The sequence below is a fragment of the Acanthopagrus latus genome, chromosome 1 (assembly GCF_904848185.1).
Source record: "Acanthopagrus latus isolate v.2019 chromosome 1, fAcaLat1.1, whole genome shotgun sequence".
Taxonomy (NCBI): domain Eukaryota; kingdom Metazoa; phylum Chordata; class Actinopteri; order Spariformes; family Sparidae; genus Acanthopagrus; species Acanthopagrus latus.
In genome coordinates, this window is record NC_051039.1 from 5,442,651 (window position 1) to 5,457,311 (window position 14,661).

The 14,661-nt window shown below is 42.9% G+C and overlaps 1 protein-coding gene across 1 annotated transcript; it reads left to right on the forward strand.

Moving 5' to 3' along the window:
• The first annotated feature begins 7,771 nt into the window (after positions 1-7,771).
• LOC119017180 (homeobox protein unc-4 homolog) lies at positions 7,772-14,282 on the forward strand. Its single transcript, XM_037093683.1, has 3 exons — positions 7,772-9,492; positions 10,124-10,299; positions 12,710-14,282. The coding sequence occupies exons 1-3, from the start codon at positions 9,228-9,230 to the stop codon at positions 13,871-13,873; spliced, it is 1,605 nt and encodes a 534-aa protein (XP_036949578.1). The 5' UTR covers positions 7,772-9,227; the 3' UTR covers positions 13,874-14,282.
• Positions 14,283-14,661: the final 379 nt, after the last annotated feature.

Sequence of the window (14,661 nt, forward strand, 5' to 3'; positions counted from 1 at the left end):
ACATTGAACCATATATATACTCCCAAACCTCGTCTCAAATTAACCCTGGTTAGAAAATTTGGATGAATGGCCTGAGTTTTGTTCTATTTTTGGGGCGCTTATTTGCTAATGTGTGGTCACAAGCTTTGATTCTTTTGGACGTATAGGGGATATAAATGGAGTCTGGTTGGTGGTGGCGGTCTATAAATATAAGGGAGGTGGGGTCGGGACTGGAATGTTTCTGGATTGGCAGGAGAAAAAAAAAACAGAGGGAGGCAGTAGAAGATTAAAACTCATTCCTCCCTCTACATCCAACCTTCTGGTGATTTGAGGCAACAATGTGAGACTGCTGCACTGCACAGCTCCTCAGTGAAGCCCCTCAATGATTCACCTGCATCAAGCTGTGGCCTGACATGATGCAGGGACAGAACAGGTAAATGAGAGTCAGCTGGCACAATCAATAATCTAACAGGAGGGAGAGTCTACAGCCATGTTAGCAGCTCTTTGAGGCAACACGATGCTCAGCTATTTTGCTTGAAGTGCAGCTGAGACTGATGGGAATGACATTATTGTAAAAGTGTCTTGGACATATTTTAGTTTTGGCCTGATGCCGGTGTGAGGCGACAAGTTAAAGCTGCTACAAGGAGCTCTCAGTTGTTGGTGATTCTGGCGCCCCCTGTGGACAGAAGCAGTATGAGCACCATCGTAAAGATCTTTATCTGGCAATCACAGTGCTTTGTGTCTCAGAAGCAAGTAAAATAAGACAGATGTAATCTTTACAGGATTCATCCTGACTCTGTAATAATAATACTATTTTACTGCAGTACCACCTGACTTCCTCATCAGAACGTATTTCTAATGTTATTATCTCTTCAGCCTGGACAAGTTGGAACTTAGACCAATATAAACAATACAGACATACCCAACATTCTTGCTGATGGTGTTATTTTACGGAGGCCCTGAGAGCTCACAGCACTGCAACTGAAGAAAACACGTGCAAAAAGCAAATTAAAGAAACATCTTCATCAATTTGACAAAACATGCACAGCATTTAGAAAACGCGCAGCAAAGACCACAACACAACACAATAGAAAAAAGTGATGCAAATAGACCACAAGACAACAGAAGTGTTTCCAGAGGACTCTTAAAAGTGATGCACACGTCAACAACAAGCGTGTCTGGACGTGTGAATCACTTGATGTTTTCTTCATTTGCTTGTGTTTTGTCTTTTTGCATGTGTTTTTATTGAATTGAGCCTGTTTCATAACCAGTTAAAAGTTCCTTGTAGGACATCGAAGGAGATGATTTGACAAGATGTTCTAGTTTATGGGGAACATGAAGATTTCATACTAGTCTAGAAAAGGTCATGGGGTCACCACAGTCATCATGATACATCATCTGGGGACCATGAATGTCTGTAGGAAAGCCTGTGGCAACACATCCAGTAATTGCTGAGATATATGAGGAGGACAACAGACCGACAAACATAAAGATCTCTAGTGGCCCACGAAGAAACTTTTACCAAATGTCCATTAAATTTCTGACTTTCTGTCTCCAACTTCAGTTTTTTCAGGGTTTCACATTTCTAACTGGGCATCCAGGCAGTTACTAATCTCAAAGCTCTGCGCGTACAGTGGCTATTAAGTTATTGGAAGAATGAAGCATGTAGCTCACACTACAGCCTAGTTTGTGCTGACACAATGGCAGCTGGCTGATAATCATCACTACGTATCCTGAGCCCAGGTTACGTTCTTAGTCTGGTTCAGCATTATAACTTCTACTCAGTGTTCAGGAGATTCCTGCAGAGAGACAAGATTAACGTTTCAGAAGACATCTGACAAACTGAGGGAGGTTCAGGGCCAAAATCAGACACTTCTGATTCTGTGAGTCCTCAACTTCAAGGGACAATATTAAAATCAGCACTTACTTCAAGATTACAGTGAATGAAGTCAAGGAACAATAACCAAATAAGAACTATTCTAAACCTAAAACTGATTGAGGAAGTGAGGGGTTTACTGTGAGTACCGGGTTTAGTTGATCTGTCTTTGCTCGTGCCGGCAGGTAAAAGACGCACTCGTTACTGAGATACAAGCAACCAAACAAGCTTGTTGTTCTCAACATGTGGTCACAGATCACCTGGTGGTCAAATGTGTAACACAATTCAACCTCACAGCTGCTAAACTCATGTGTTGTGATAGGCTGCAGCAAGGTCAGCACGTTCAAATGCACTGGAGTGCCCCCTTCAGGTTGTTTTCATCTTGTCTGAATTGTGTATTTAACCCCTGCAAGTCAGTGCCAGTATGTTAGTCAGGAATATCTTGGTTTTTTTTAATACTTAGATTCATGCAATGAGACACAATAGAACAGGGTACTGAGGAGGTTTCAGCTGCGTGACACACTCAACGGTCAGATTATGGATCAAGAAAATATCTGATTTCATTCAGACGTTCAGGCGCTCTGATTGGTCGTCAGTTAGGGATTTCCTGTAACTCGTCAGTGCCTCTGACTGTATTTTCACAAAACTAAAACAATATAAGTGAGAGTCACAATAGGTTAGAAACACATCACGAGCGATGGCCTCTGTAAGAGTGTTTTGTCTTGTTTTGTGGGGGATTGATTGTGTTGCCTGCACAGAAAGATGAGAGAGGGGAGAAAGGCTGCAGGCGGGGCGAGCCAAACCCTGGCCTGCATGTGAGTCGCCCATCTTATTATCAAATTAATTAAAGCTAGCATCTGACAATGTCACTCGTGCCCAGCAAAAAAAAAAAAAGAAAAGAGAAGAAAAGAAAAAAAAGGAGGAGGAAGGAAGAAAAGCGAATTTAAATGCTGCGGTCTCTTAGGACCTCATGTCAAGGGCTGCTTTTCATCGAGCACTGCATGTGTTTGGCTCGCACAGTCACTGGGAAAGTGGAGGGAGAGGAAGGGGGGGGAGGCTTTTTTAAAAAAAAAAAAAAATGTTAGAAAAAGGAGCTTTTATAAGCAAATGACATGAAGGCGTTGGGTTTTTGATGTTCAAAAATGGCAGCAGGATAATAAATACACATCAGAAAGAGCAGCAGAGAAATAAAAAAAAGGGGGGGATAGAGGGAGCAGAGGAGGGAGATAGAGACGGGGTGACATCAAAAGCGCCTCTCAAGCCGTTCAAAGTTGCACTAAGATCGGGGGAGACGGGGGTTTTATAACAGCCCGACGACCAGCCGACATTAAAGAGTCCATTTAAAAAACTAGACATTGAAATGCAGAAAAGCCCGCTCGTGTGTGGACTCGGGGTCAAGTAACCGAGGGATTATATGGTTCTTCATAATAATATTAATTAAACAATTTACATGCTAATAAGGTAACAATTATCGGAGCTTCTGGTGAAAGATTCAGGTTATTACAACACGCCAATCCCAGGGCTACGGGTCACAGGCAGAACAGCAGAGAGAAATCTCAACTCAAATTAACATTCTGTCAGCTCCAGAAATTGGATAAATAAAGTCGAATTAATTCACAGTAATGGAAGAGGGAGGGAGGGAGGGAGGAGGAGGAGGGGGGAGGCACTTATTCAACCAGCTCTGATTACCATTCAGTATTCACCAGCACGCGGGTGGCTTTCTGTCAAGAAATTTAACACAAAATGAAGCAGTCACCGCCTCGGGCAAGATTTGGCCCCTGCGACACCGTTTACAATTTATATGTATAATCTCTCTCTCTCTCTCTCCCTCGCTCTCCCTCCATCGCCTCCCCCAAAGATGTCCACCTGGACGGCCCGGTTGCTGCTGGCCTGTGCCGTGATTGTGAATTTTCAAAACCTTTCTTTCTTTTCTTTTTTTTTTTTCCACCACGCACTTAAATTCGAGCACCGTTTCCCCTGCATTAGACGAGACCCTTAACTCGATAGGATAACTCGAACATTTTTAATTGCAGTTATCTTCTGTCTCTCTCTCTCTCTCTTTTTTTTTTCTTTTTGTTGTAATCTCCACCAGACAGACACTACGTGCATTTCTACATGCTCTCATCAGTTTTGCTAAAATGCTGTTTTTATGTTTCCTTGACCAAAGCTGTGTCCAAATTTCACTTCATGCTATTTATTAGTTCCTCAGTTGAATTTTTCAGCTGCTCAGTCGGTCCAACAATTTGGCACAATATGAAATATGTCAACATTTATCTTGTACTAGACATTCATGGTCTCCAGATGATACATCCTACATTCATTTTGTCGATGTCTTACTTTCCTTTAGCGCCTACACGTGGTTGACATTTGTTGTTGTTATCTTGACAACTACTGGAGGGATTTTCAGTAAATTCACACCCACATTTTTCAAACCTCGGTCCTATTTTAACAAGTTCTGGTGTGTGAATGATTCATACTTACCGAACGTTTTGGTCCAGTTGATTACCTCAGCTGGCTGCGACAACACAGCCAATGTAAGAAGTGCTTGTTTTAGCCACTGAGAGCGTAAACATGGTCAACATTACACCTGCCAACATACCTGTCAAGTATCAGCATGTTAGCATGGTGTTAACATGAAGCGTTCAACAGGACTTCCTCATAAATCCTTGTTCCACAAGTTAGCTCTGGTTCGGTTCAGGATTCTTTTAACCAGCCGATGTTTCAATCTGTCACGTCCAGAACCATAATAATCAAAGATGTTTGATTTATAGAGGGAACAGAAGTAAAAAAGTAGTAGGATGAGAGATCGCCTTGATCACCTGCGAGATTTCACCTCATCTTCTCCAACCACTGACACAACCAACACAGTTCCCTCTTCGGGTCAAAGGAATTCTGCTAATCTGCTGTATTTGGTTCCAACTGCCGACATGTTTTGGGTTCGGAACCAATTCATTTTTGTATTGAAATGCTCAACCGTGGTGTAAAAAAGGTTATCACTCATTTCACTGCACAACCCTGGTTAGTGGAATGATGAATAAATGACCTTTGAACCTCGAGCAGCTAGCGTGGATCTGGACCCTCAACACACCTGTAAACACGCACATCTCCTAGAACTCATACTCAGGTTTTGAGGACCCAAAATATTTAATTGGTTGATTTAATTTCATTTAAACTACTGCGCACACTTACGTCAGTGACCTCCAGCCACGATCAAGAGGGAGGAGCATTTTTCCACCTTCGGTTTTTAAAAAGTAAACACCTCTTAAAATAAAAAGACAATGCACACTAATGACGTGTGTGTTATTCTGAAACTGTATAGTGTTAAAATTATAGGAAATGTTCTGTCCAGTCCATCGATAATGAAGAGGAGCGTTAATTTGTTACAACCCTACAAACCCTTTGAGAAGCAGCCATACAATGACTCAGGTGATTATAGTATCTGTGGGTTTTCCCGTCCTGCGAGGACCATTTCATCTCTTTCAAATCGAAATTCTTTGAAATTATTAATGAGGGTTCTTGAAAACTGAACCCGTTCGCTCTCAGATACGATTTCCTGCTCTTCTTTTGAGATCATTCTGGAGGAAATCTTACATTTCAGTGTCTATTTTTGGTGAGTACGAAAAGAAAACGTCCAAAGTAAAGTGCTAAATAAACTTAAATGCTCAATAACGACTGTGTTATTACATTTCTGGACTTAAACGCACCAGGACTCATTAACTCCATTTCACTCGTGTGTGTATTTTTTGTTGCTATTCATTCACCGCAGAGCCGTCATGCCTTTTAAGGCTTTGTGTCCATTATGTGGTTGATCTTATTCAAAGCAGATCATCATTCGGGGAAGAGGCAAGAACACTTAGAGGAACACAAACCTGAATTCAGACCTTATTAACCTCGAGTGGCTCTAATAAAGCTGGAGCGAGCTGAGAGGCGGCTCGGCTAACAGGAGAGCTCCATCGACAGAAACGTGTGAGAGGAATCTGACCTGTACATCCGCTCAGCGTTTCTGTGTTTATCGTACGAAGCCTGTGTTTGACGTAACGCGGTGTTTAACACTGTCGGCCTCTTACTAAGACTCATCCTCACTCAGTCACAACAGCTCTTGACTGGAACAATCAGCTTGAAAATGGAGGTTTTCATGTTTGCAAACCTGCGCGACGTAAACGTAACCTACTCTAATTGCAAAGCTTCAACTGAGGCTATAAGTTATAATTGTATGTATATAGTCAACCAGTTATTCCAGGTAGTGTGTGAATAAACATGTAATTAGAGTGCGTATTTACACATAAATATAAAAAGCAGCAGATTAATATATTTATTAATCAAAGCAGGGTTAGAGAAAATGTGAAACAAGTGTCATTTGAATGGTTTCTGCTTTACATATTATAGTATATATTATAAGAATATGTTTTCCTCTCGTTCCTGCAGCTGAATGTAAAATGATGTATGTGCAGAGTTTGATACTTGAAACGCTGTTTTCACATCAATCCGTTTTCTCTGCGCTCACTAACAATCTGATTTTTAAGAGGCGGGACTACGAGCATGATTTGTGACATCACAAAGATGTCCGACAGTAAAACAAAGGCACTGTATATTTACAGTGGAACACCGTGGGACCTTATTTTGGAAAATATGTGCACATATAATTTTTTGATCCCGCTTAAATTGTTACATGAATCACACACAACGTTTTTCAGTTGAAAAGATAATTTTGCTAAGTCAAAAAAGTTGCAGTTTGTCGTAGAAATAACACAATACAAGACGTAATTATAGACTACACAACCGACGGTCTCTTTAGTGACGCCGTCTTGTTGAACAGTCACCAAAACCCGTAACTTTAACATATTAGAGCTGCTCCTGTAATCACAGTTTTCACTATGAGCAGATTTATTGTGACTTTCACCTTCTATGAAACATTTTCTGTGCCGAGGCGGCGGCCATGTTGGCGTTGGTGACGTATGTTGAGCCGGACGATGTAGTTCACTGAGCGGTTTAACACAAAACCAGATTTTACTATCTTTACAACAAATAACGACGTTATGGACTTGAAAAATTGGTCCCATGAGGTCCTTAGGAAGTGTGACGTGGAGACTTAAGACTTCCAGAGCACACACACATTTATTAGACTCATTAGACCGTGAAGTAAGAAACATGATGTGTTCATAAGTTAAACTTGTGAAGTTATAAAATATTTGCATTTTTAAATATTGTGGAATTTTCATGAGGGAGGAGGAATACATGTTAGCAACGTATGTTACTACAATAACTGCGGATAAATAAAAACTTCGTGTTTGCTTAAAACAAACGTTGTTATTTCTCTCTGTGTTCATTCTCTGGTTAGGTTTAGGTTAAAAAACCAGGTGGTTGTGTTTAGGAAAACATCATGGTCTGGATTGAAATAGCTGTTGTTACATATAGACGTATCTGAAATGTTAATTTTGACATTTTATTCCGGGGATTGAGCTGTTAATTTCTCTGAACAATCTTAACTTTTTTGTTGCCACAACAAATACTGGTGTTGTCAAGACTTTCTGTCAAATATATTAGATTTTGTTTGTTGCAGCAAACACGTCTGGAAATTGTCCCGAAGCCTCCATAAAAATGTCCAGTAGACTTGTTGATGAACACGTACGTACAGATGTATCCGAAACGTTAATGCTGGTATTTTATTCTGGGGCCCGAGCTGTTAATTTCTCTGAACAATCTCCCTGAGTCAATGTAAAAATTCACTCAGCGTACGTAGAATAACTTAAAATCATTATTACTGGATTAGTAAAATATTTATTCATCAGCATTAATACATTTAAAGAATATTTTTAGTTCATTTGCACTGCTGCTCTCTGCTTCCATCTGTTGGTAGAGGAACTTTTTTTTTTTTTTTTTACTGAAATAGCAGAAATTAAGTGGTTTGAGTTTTAGTGACTGAGATTAAACAATCCCACCTGAAGCTCCGTGTATCTGTTGTGGAGCTGGATTATAATCATGTGATCTTCATGAGCAGGTGGAGTTTGACCAGGTGACATGAAGGAAAAGCACCAAAACTGAGACTGTTTAAATAAACGGTCTCATAATTGATATCCTGTGTTCACTGCCATTTTTATTTTGTTTGTTTTAAAAGGGAAAATGTTTTTATGATCAATAAGAACACCTCCAACATTGGTAGTTTTATTTTAGTGCGCATATATTTTATTTTCATAAGTAACCTTATTTGAGGAAACCTGCTCCTGCTCATGATAATGGACCACAGAGTGAAAAGCTTGATAAACTGGATCCCTCTGATGTTGTCCTGTATCGATACACGCGCACTTTAATGGCGGCTGTATTGACTTCCTGGGATAAAAGATTTAAAAAAACAAAAAAACAAACATCATGTACGAACTAACTCCGGCCGTCATTTACAACTAAACAGGAGTGTAAGCTGCTCAGGTGAAAAATCGAGATAATGGTGCGGAGTTTGGCGCACAGTGGATATGTTGCGTGAGTGAGTGTGTGTGTGTGTGTGTGTGCGTGTGTGTGTGTGTGTGGAGGTGGTGGGGGTGCCTGTGAGATGGAGAGAGGCTTGTAGTTTAAAATGCGATGTGACAGCTCAGGAAAAGGAGGGGGGGGGATGATAAAGGCGCTGTTATTGGATCAATCTGGCCCTGAATGCCCCTGTAAAACACTTACACACGCGGTGCGGGAGCGCGCACGCATGCACGCACAAGGCACGCACGAGTGAGAGACGGAGGGAAAGTTGGAGGAAAACGTGTTTCCTTACTAGAAAAAAAAAATTTATAATAATAAAAAATAAAGCTCGCGGGTTTTATTGGTGAGATTTTTAATGGAGTCACGCGGTTGTTTGCACGCGCCGCTCGAGCCTCGTCCTCGTTGTTTTGACAGGGCTGAATTAAAGGAGCGCGCGAGGTGTAATTAGCGATCGATCCGGATAGACTCTCTCTCTCTCTCTCTCTCTCTCTCTCTCTCTCTCTCTCCCGTTACTCCATTAACCGCGCCTCTGACGTCACGGGGCGATTAACGTTTCTTATTGGTCCCGCGAGCAGATGGAGGAGTCCTAATGAGCTGGCTCGCGGACGGAAGGAGCAGGGTTGACATCTCGGCTGGACCGTAAACGTGAATACCTCGCGCAGCCCCGCTCTGCTCTCTCCGCCGCCGCACACACACACCGTACCGTGGCCGCGGGAGACGACCGTCTGCCTGGGTTCCCTTCTCTCCCCCATCCGCCGTCACCTCCTCCTCCTCCTCCTCCTCCTCCTCCTCCGCCTCCTCTTCCTCCTTCTCTTCCTCCTCTCCCTGACTTTTGTTTCTGTGACTGCATGTTCAGCCACACTGCCTCCCTCTGCATCTTCACTTCGGCCCCGCCGCAGCCCGGGCGAGCATGGACAGTCGGGTACTCGAGCATCCTCACGCCCAGTTCGGAGGCTCCTTGGGCGGGCTGGTGGGCTTCCCGTACCCGCTCGGTCCCCATCACCACCACCACCACCATCACCAGCACGTCTACGAGCTCGCCAGCGGGCACCAGCTGCAGTCCTCGGCCGCAGTCCCCTTCTCTATAGACGGATTACTTAACGGCTCCTGCTCGGCCTCGGTGGTCAGCTCCAACCCGCTGCTGTCGCCCGACAGCCAGCAGTTCAAACTCTCAGGTAGGCCCGGCTCATCAACACACCTGTGTGGAAACAATGCTTTGTTATAGACACTGTAGTGAATAGATGTGGATTGTTTTATGGCCAAATAACACAAATATTTAGTATTTTTTTAGGCTAAATTGAACTCTTTCTAGGCTTTAAGGAGAGACTTGGAGCGAGAAAGTCAGTTTAAAGAGAAAACATCGTTGTTTAAAAGTTTGAGAGCTCAGTGAATTTAATAAGAAATGCAGGAAAAGTTTATGTGCAGGCTGATTTATTAAAAATGTTACTGCATCAGCTCACTGTATGTTAAAAAATACAGGGAAGAATGATCTATTATTTCGATAAAATGTATGTTAGCTGCTGATTGTTGGAAGGCAGCAAATAACAAAACTGCATTTATCAAATATTTTAACTTCCTAAAATGTTTAATATTAAACAAGACATGAAAGTTTATTTTAGGCCTAAATGTTTTTGAGTTCACCAGCAAAAAGAATAATAAATATGTAAGAGAAATGTGTGATTACACTGAGCTGAGCTTTAGGAGCCAAATTCTGCCATGACAGTCTCTCTTCTCTCTCACGCACACACGCACACACACACACACCCTCATAAACACACACGCACACGCACACGTCGACCCGTGCAGATTCTGGGGACCCGGATAAGGACAGTCCCGGTTGTAAACGGAGACGAACGAGGACCAACTTCACCGGGTGGCAGCTGGAGGAGCTCGAGAAGGCTTTCAACGAGAGTCACTATCCAGATGTGTTCATGCGGGAGGCGCTCGCGCTCAGGCTCGACCTCGTGGAGTCCAGGGTTCAGGTAAAGACACGAGTCACACCGAGTTCATCCCGCTGCTGGAGGAGAAACAGATTTGAGTTTATGTTCTGATTTAAAATAATATATATATATATATGTATATTTTTTAATCTCAATTTTGTATCAAAAATCCACAAAACTGTCGTAAAGAAAATATGAGAGGGGCGTTTGTTCAGTGACGCTCGTGCAGGCCTGCCCCACACCGAGACAGCTATTTGTCAATTATCAAAGCATCAATAAAGGTTCTCTTTTGAATTATGCATGGAGGCAGACTATTGATTTATGGGTTAATAAAAACAAGGCTATTTACTGAGCAAACCAAGGCGTGAAAATGGAAACCCTTCCTTCACATTCAGTGTTTTTATTAAGCTTTTATCCAATTATTTGACAACTGATTCACAATTATACCCACATCTCCTTCATCTATTGTCTATTTTAGGTTTATAACAGTTTAAAATGAAGCCGTTATTATATTATTATTTATATTATCTCAGGTTATTATTTATATTATTGTTACTATTATTATTATCATTATTACTATTATTAGTACTATTATTTTATCAGGATATTATATAAATTTGCTACGGTATTTATTGGATGATACTTTTTAAAATATATAAATATACTACACTATTTATATAATTTAACAGATAATAATAATAATAATAATAATAATAATAATAATAATAATAATAATAATAGATACCAAGAAAATAATAATAATTTAATTAATATTTTAACAAAATACAAGAGTTTAAGATTATATATTTTTAACAATTACTTTAAAGGAACTATATACAATAAAAAAGACAGTTTTTTAAAAATAATATTCGATAATTATTCACATGTAATTCCTAATAATAATAATAATAATAATAATAATAATAACAATAATAATAATAATAATAGACCTACAGGTTTAGCAGGGCTCTGGGCTCAGTGTGTTTGTATTGATGAGGCTCTGTGTGGTTGAACATGGATCTTGAAATGAGCCACATATAATTCTCACGCGTGTTCGGTTCGACAGAAGCGCAGCTCGCCGTCGCTGGATGTTGTTTGGGGGGGATTTCGCTCCTAAACCTCAGATTATTGTTCCCTCAAGCTGCTTAGCGCTCCGTTATCACCAGGTTTTTTTCTTTTTTTTTTTTTTTTGCGGGGGGGAAAAGATATAACCAACATTAACAATTCATAAGAAGCGCTATTGTCGCGCTCGGTGATGTTGGTGTCCCCGTTCCTTATTATGCAACGTCCCGCCCGATCCCGCCGTTATCAGCGCCGAACACGCGGCTCTGAGCGCGCCCAGAGGCCGGCTGGGGAGCGCTCTCAGGCGGGGGAAGGCTGCCTCTGTTGGCTCGGTGCGGAGGGAGCAGAGCCGGGGAAGCGTTAAGCCCCATATGAGCGCATGAGGGCCGGGTGTGGAGGAGCACGCAGCGACGGCACAATTAAATGCAATCGGCGGATTCATTGGTAATTAACAGCAGCACATGTGTGCATCTGCTGGTCCACCTCAGCGACCCATTAACCTGATGGACTCCAGGTGTTTTTACAGCAGTGAACACAGACAGACAGAAGCAGGCAGGACAAAGGTTCCTCTTGTTTCAGGGCTTTGTTGGAATCTGTCTGGATTTGCAGGCAATATGGTTTTTGTCCTTAACATCTGATAAGCAGTGTGACACTGATTTATTGTGGTGGCAGGTGTGAGGTCTGTTGTCTGAGGTTGTCACAGACGTTTTGTCTAATTAGGAACATCTCAAGCCAAAGACAACGACCCAAAATACACAAAGACGTCCTTAAAGGTGACCACAGATTTTAATCACGTGAATATTATACACAAATCTGTAAAAGCAAAGAATATTGTGTTGGATTATAACAACATGATTTGTGTCGTAGGTCCAGCCCTGAAATAAACGTGGGCCCTGTTTTATAAAATGTTCATTGTTGTCCCATTTGTGACAGTTATATTCACTGCCGATTAACTGATCCATCGTTTTTACGATTGTTTTGTCCGTAAAATGTCAGAAAATAGTGAAAAACGCCCGTCACAATCCTCCAGAGCCGAGCTGACCTCTTGAAATCAGCTTATTCAGTCGAAAAACACAAAGATGTCTGACGCACGGTGACACAAAAAGCTAATCTGGCATTTTGCCTCCACAAATGATTCATTGATCATCAAAATTGCTGACGATTTCTTATCTGGTGTACCAGAATAATCAACTGAACCATTAATCAACTCAATTCAGCCCGAACCCCTCAAACCTGAAAACAAATTGTGACATTATATTGAACACTGTGATTGAATGTATGACCTCAGCGGTGGTGTTTCACAGGTGTTGACATGGAAGAGAAACTTATCTCATGTGTCACTCTTCCACCTGTGTTTGTGTGTGTTTCATATGTGTGTGTCTGTGCGCAGGTGTGGTTCCAAAACCGACGAGCAAAATGGAGGAAAAAGGAGAACACAAAGAAAGGGCCGGGCCGGCCTGCTCACAACTCCCACCCGACCACGTGCAGCGGCGAGCCCATGGACCCCGAGGAGATCGCCCGCCGGGAGCAGGAGCGCGCCGAGAAGAAGAAGCGGAAACATGAGAGGAAGCTGCTGAAGTCGCAGAACAAACTGCTCACAGGTGACAATTTCCACACACCTGGAGGCTCAGAGAGCGACAGCGGGGTCTCCCAGTTCACCGACAGCGAGCAGCAGCCATCCAGCGTTAACGGGACTATTCACATCGAACTGCCAGCAACAAAGGGAGCAGGAGGACACCAAACCGATTCCAGCTGTGACCAAACACGACACGACTTCAGCCAACTACAAAACCACCAAAACCAAAGAACCGCAGGAGAACCGGAGCAGGTTTCTCCAGGCAGCACGCACAGCTCCAGCCCTGGAGGCCCGAGGTCCTCTGCCCTGCAGAAACGCAACCCCTTCAGCGTGGAGAGCCTCCTCTCTGACGCCACGCCTCGACGCAAATCTCAGCTGGACTTCCCCTCGTTGCCCAGTCAGAGGACTCTGGTGGGCAAAGGTCACTTCTTGCTTTACCCCATTACCCATCAGCCCTTGGGCTTTCTAGTGCCCCAAACAGCCCTGAAGGCCTCACCGTGTCAGGACAGCAGCATTAACAGGCTCAGCCTGGGACAGAGGTGCGTGCCAAGTGAAGGGAGCCCCGCTCCCTCCGACCTCTCCAGCTTTGTCACTAAGCCTCTAAACCCGGATCCTACGGAGCATGACACGCAGCATCACCACAATCACATTAGCAATAGAGTGGATGGAGCAGACGCGGAGGAGTGTGGTGGTGACTGCAGTAATGGAAGATTTCCTGTTTCTCCTCCGCCCAGCAGCGCGGCTCAGACGGCTCTGGCCCGGCTGAGCTCGGCGCAGTCCAGTGACAGTGGCGAGGAGAGGAGTTTGAAAGTTCGGACGGAGGCAGCGACCGGCGGCTGCCAAGTTTCCGAGCTGTGTGTAAAAGAGAAGGGTGCGAGAGAGGAGAGAGCGTCTCCAGACCTCTCCGAGCGTCTCGAGGCAAACACAGACTGTCAAGAAACACCCGGAACAGATGGAGAGGATGTCGATATGGACTAACACTTGCAAGGAGCAAACATAAACAAAGGACCAGGAACAACCGCTCAGACTATTCAAACATTCCCAAAGCTCTGCTGAGACACTCTAAAACATATCAGGAATCAGGAGACTTAATTCTCATCTATTTTTTAATCATGATGTGTGATCAATCCAGATGGCCCCGAACAAAAAGCCGCGGCCGTCCTCATATTCAGGCTTTAGGCCTCGACACCTTTAGCAGCAGGTTCTTTCTCTCTTTTCTGGTGACCAACTTGTAACAACAACAAAAAAAACAAACAAAAAAAAAAACCCCTAGGCGACAATAAAACATCTTACACACAACAAAAATCCTCAGATATTGTAAAGAAAGACGAGAAAATGATATTTATATGTAAACATTTTGATAAATAAAGTTATTGTTTAAATTGAATCACTGTCTTCTGAGGGGTGGAGGAGGTGGAGGAGGTGCAGGAGGGGAGGCTGCTGCTGCTGCTGCTGTGTGGCGGAGGCTTGGATCATGGCGGCTGGAGTTTTTGTCGTGTTCCAGCAGATAAATCCTCCTTTTTTTTTTCTCTGTGTAGTGAGCCGGAGCTCGGGCTCAAGTCCGTCTGGCTGTTTGTATTTATTGCTTTAACAAATTTATTCATTTGAAAGGCCGAGCTGGAATGAGGTTAGTGGCCGCGGGCTATAGGACCCTGCGCCTCCTGCTGAGTTTTGATATGAAAGTAATTATTTTCCCACTGGCTGCCGCAGGTCTCCAGGCAGTTTTTTTTTTTTTTTTTTTTTTCTCCTCCTCCTTTCAGCCCAAA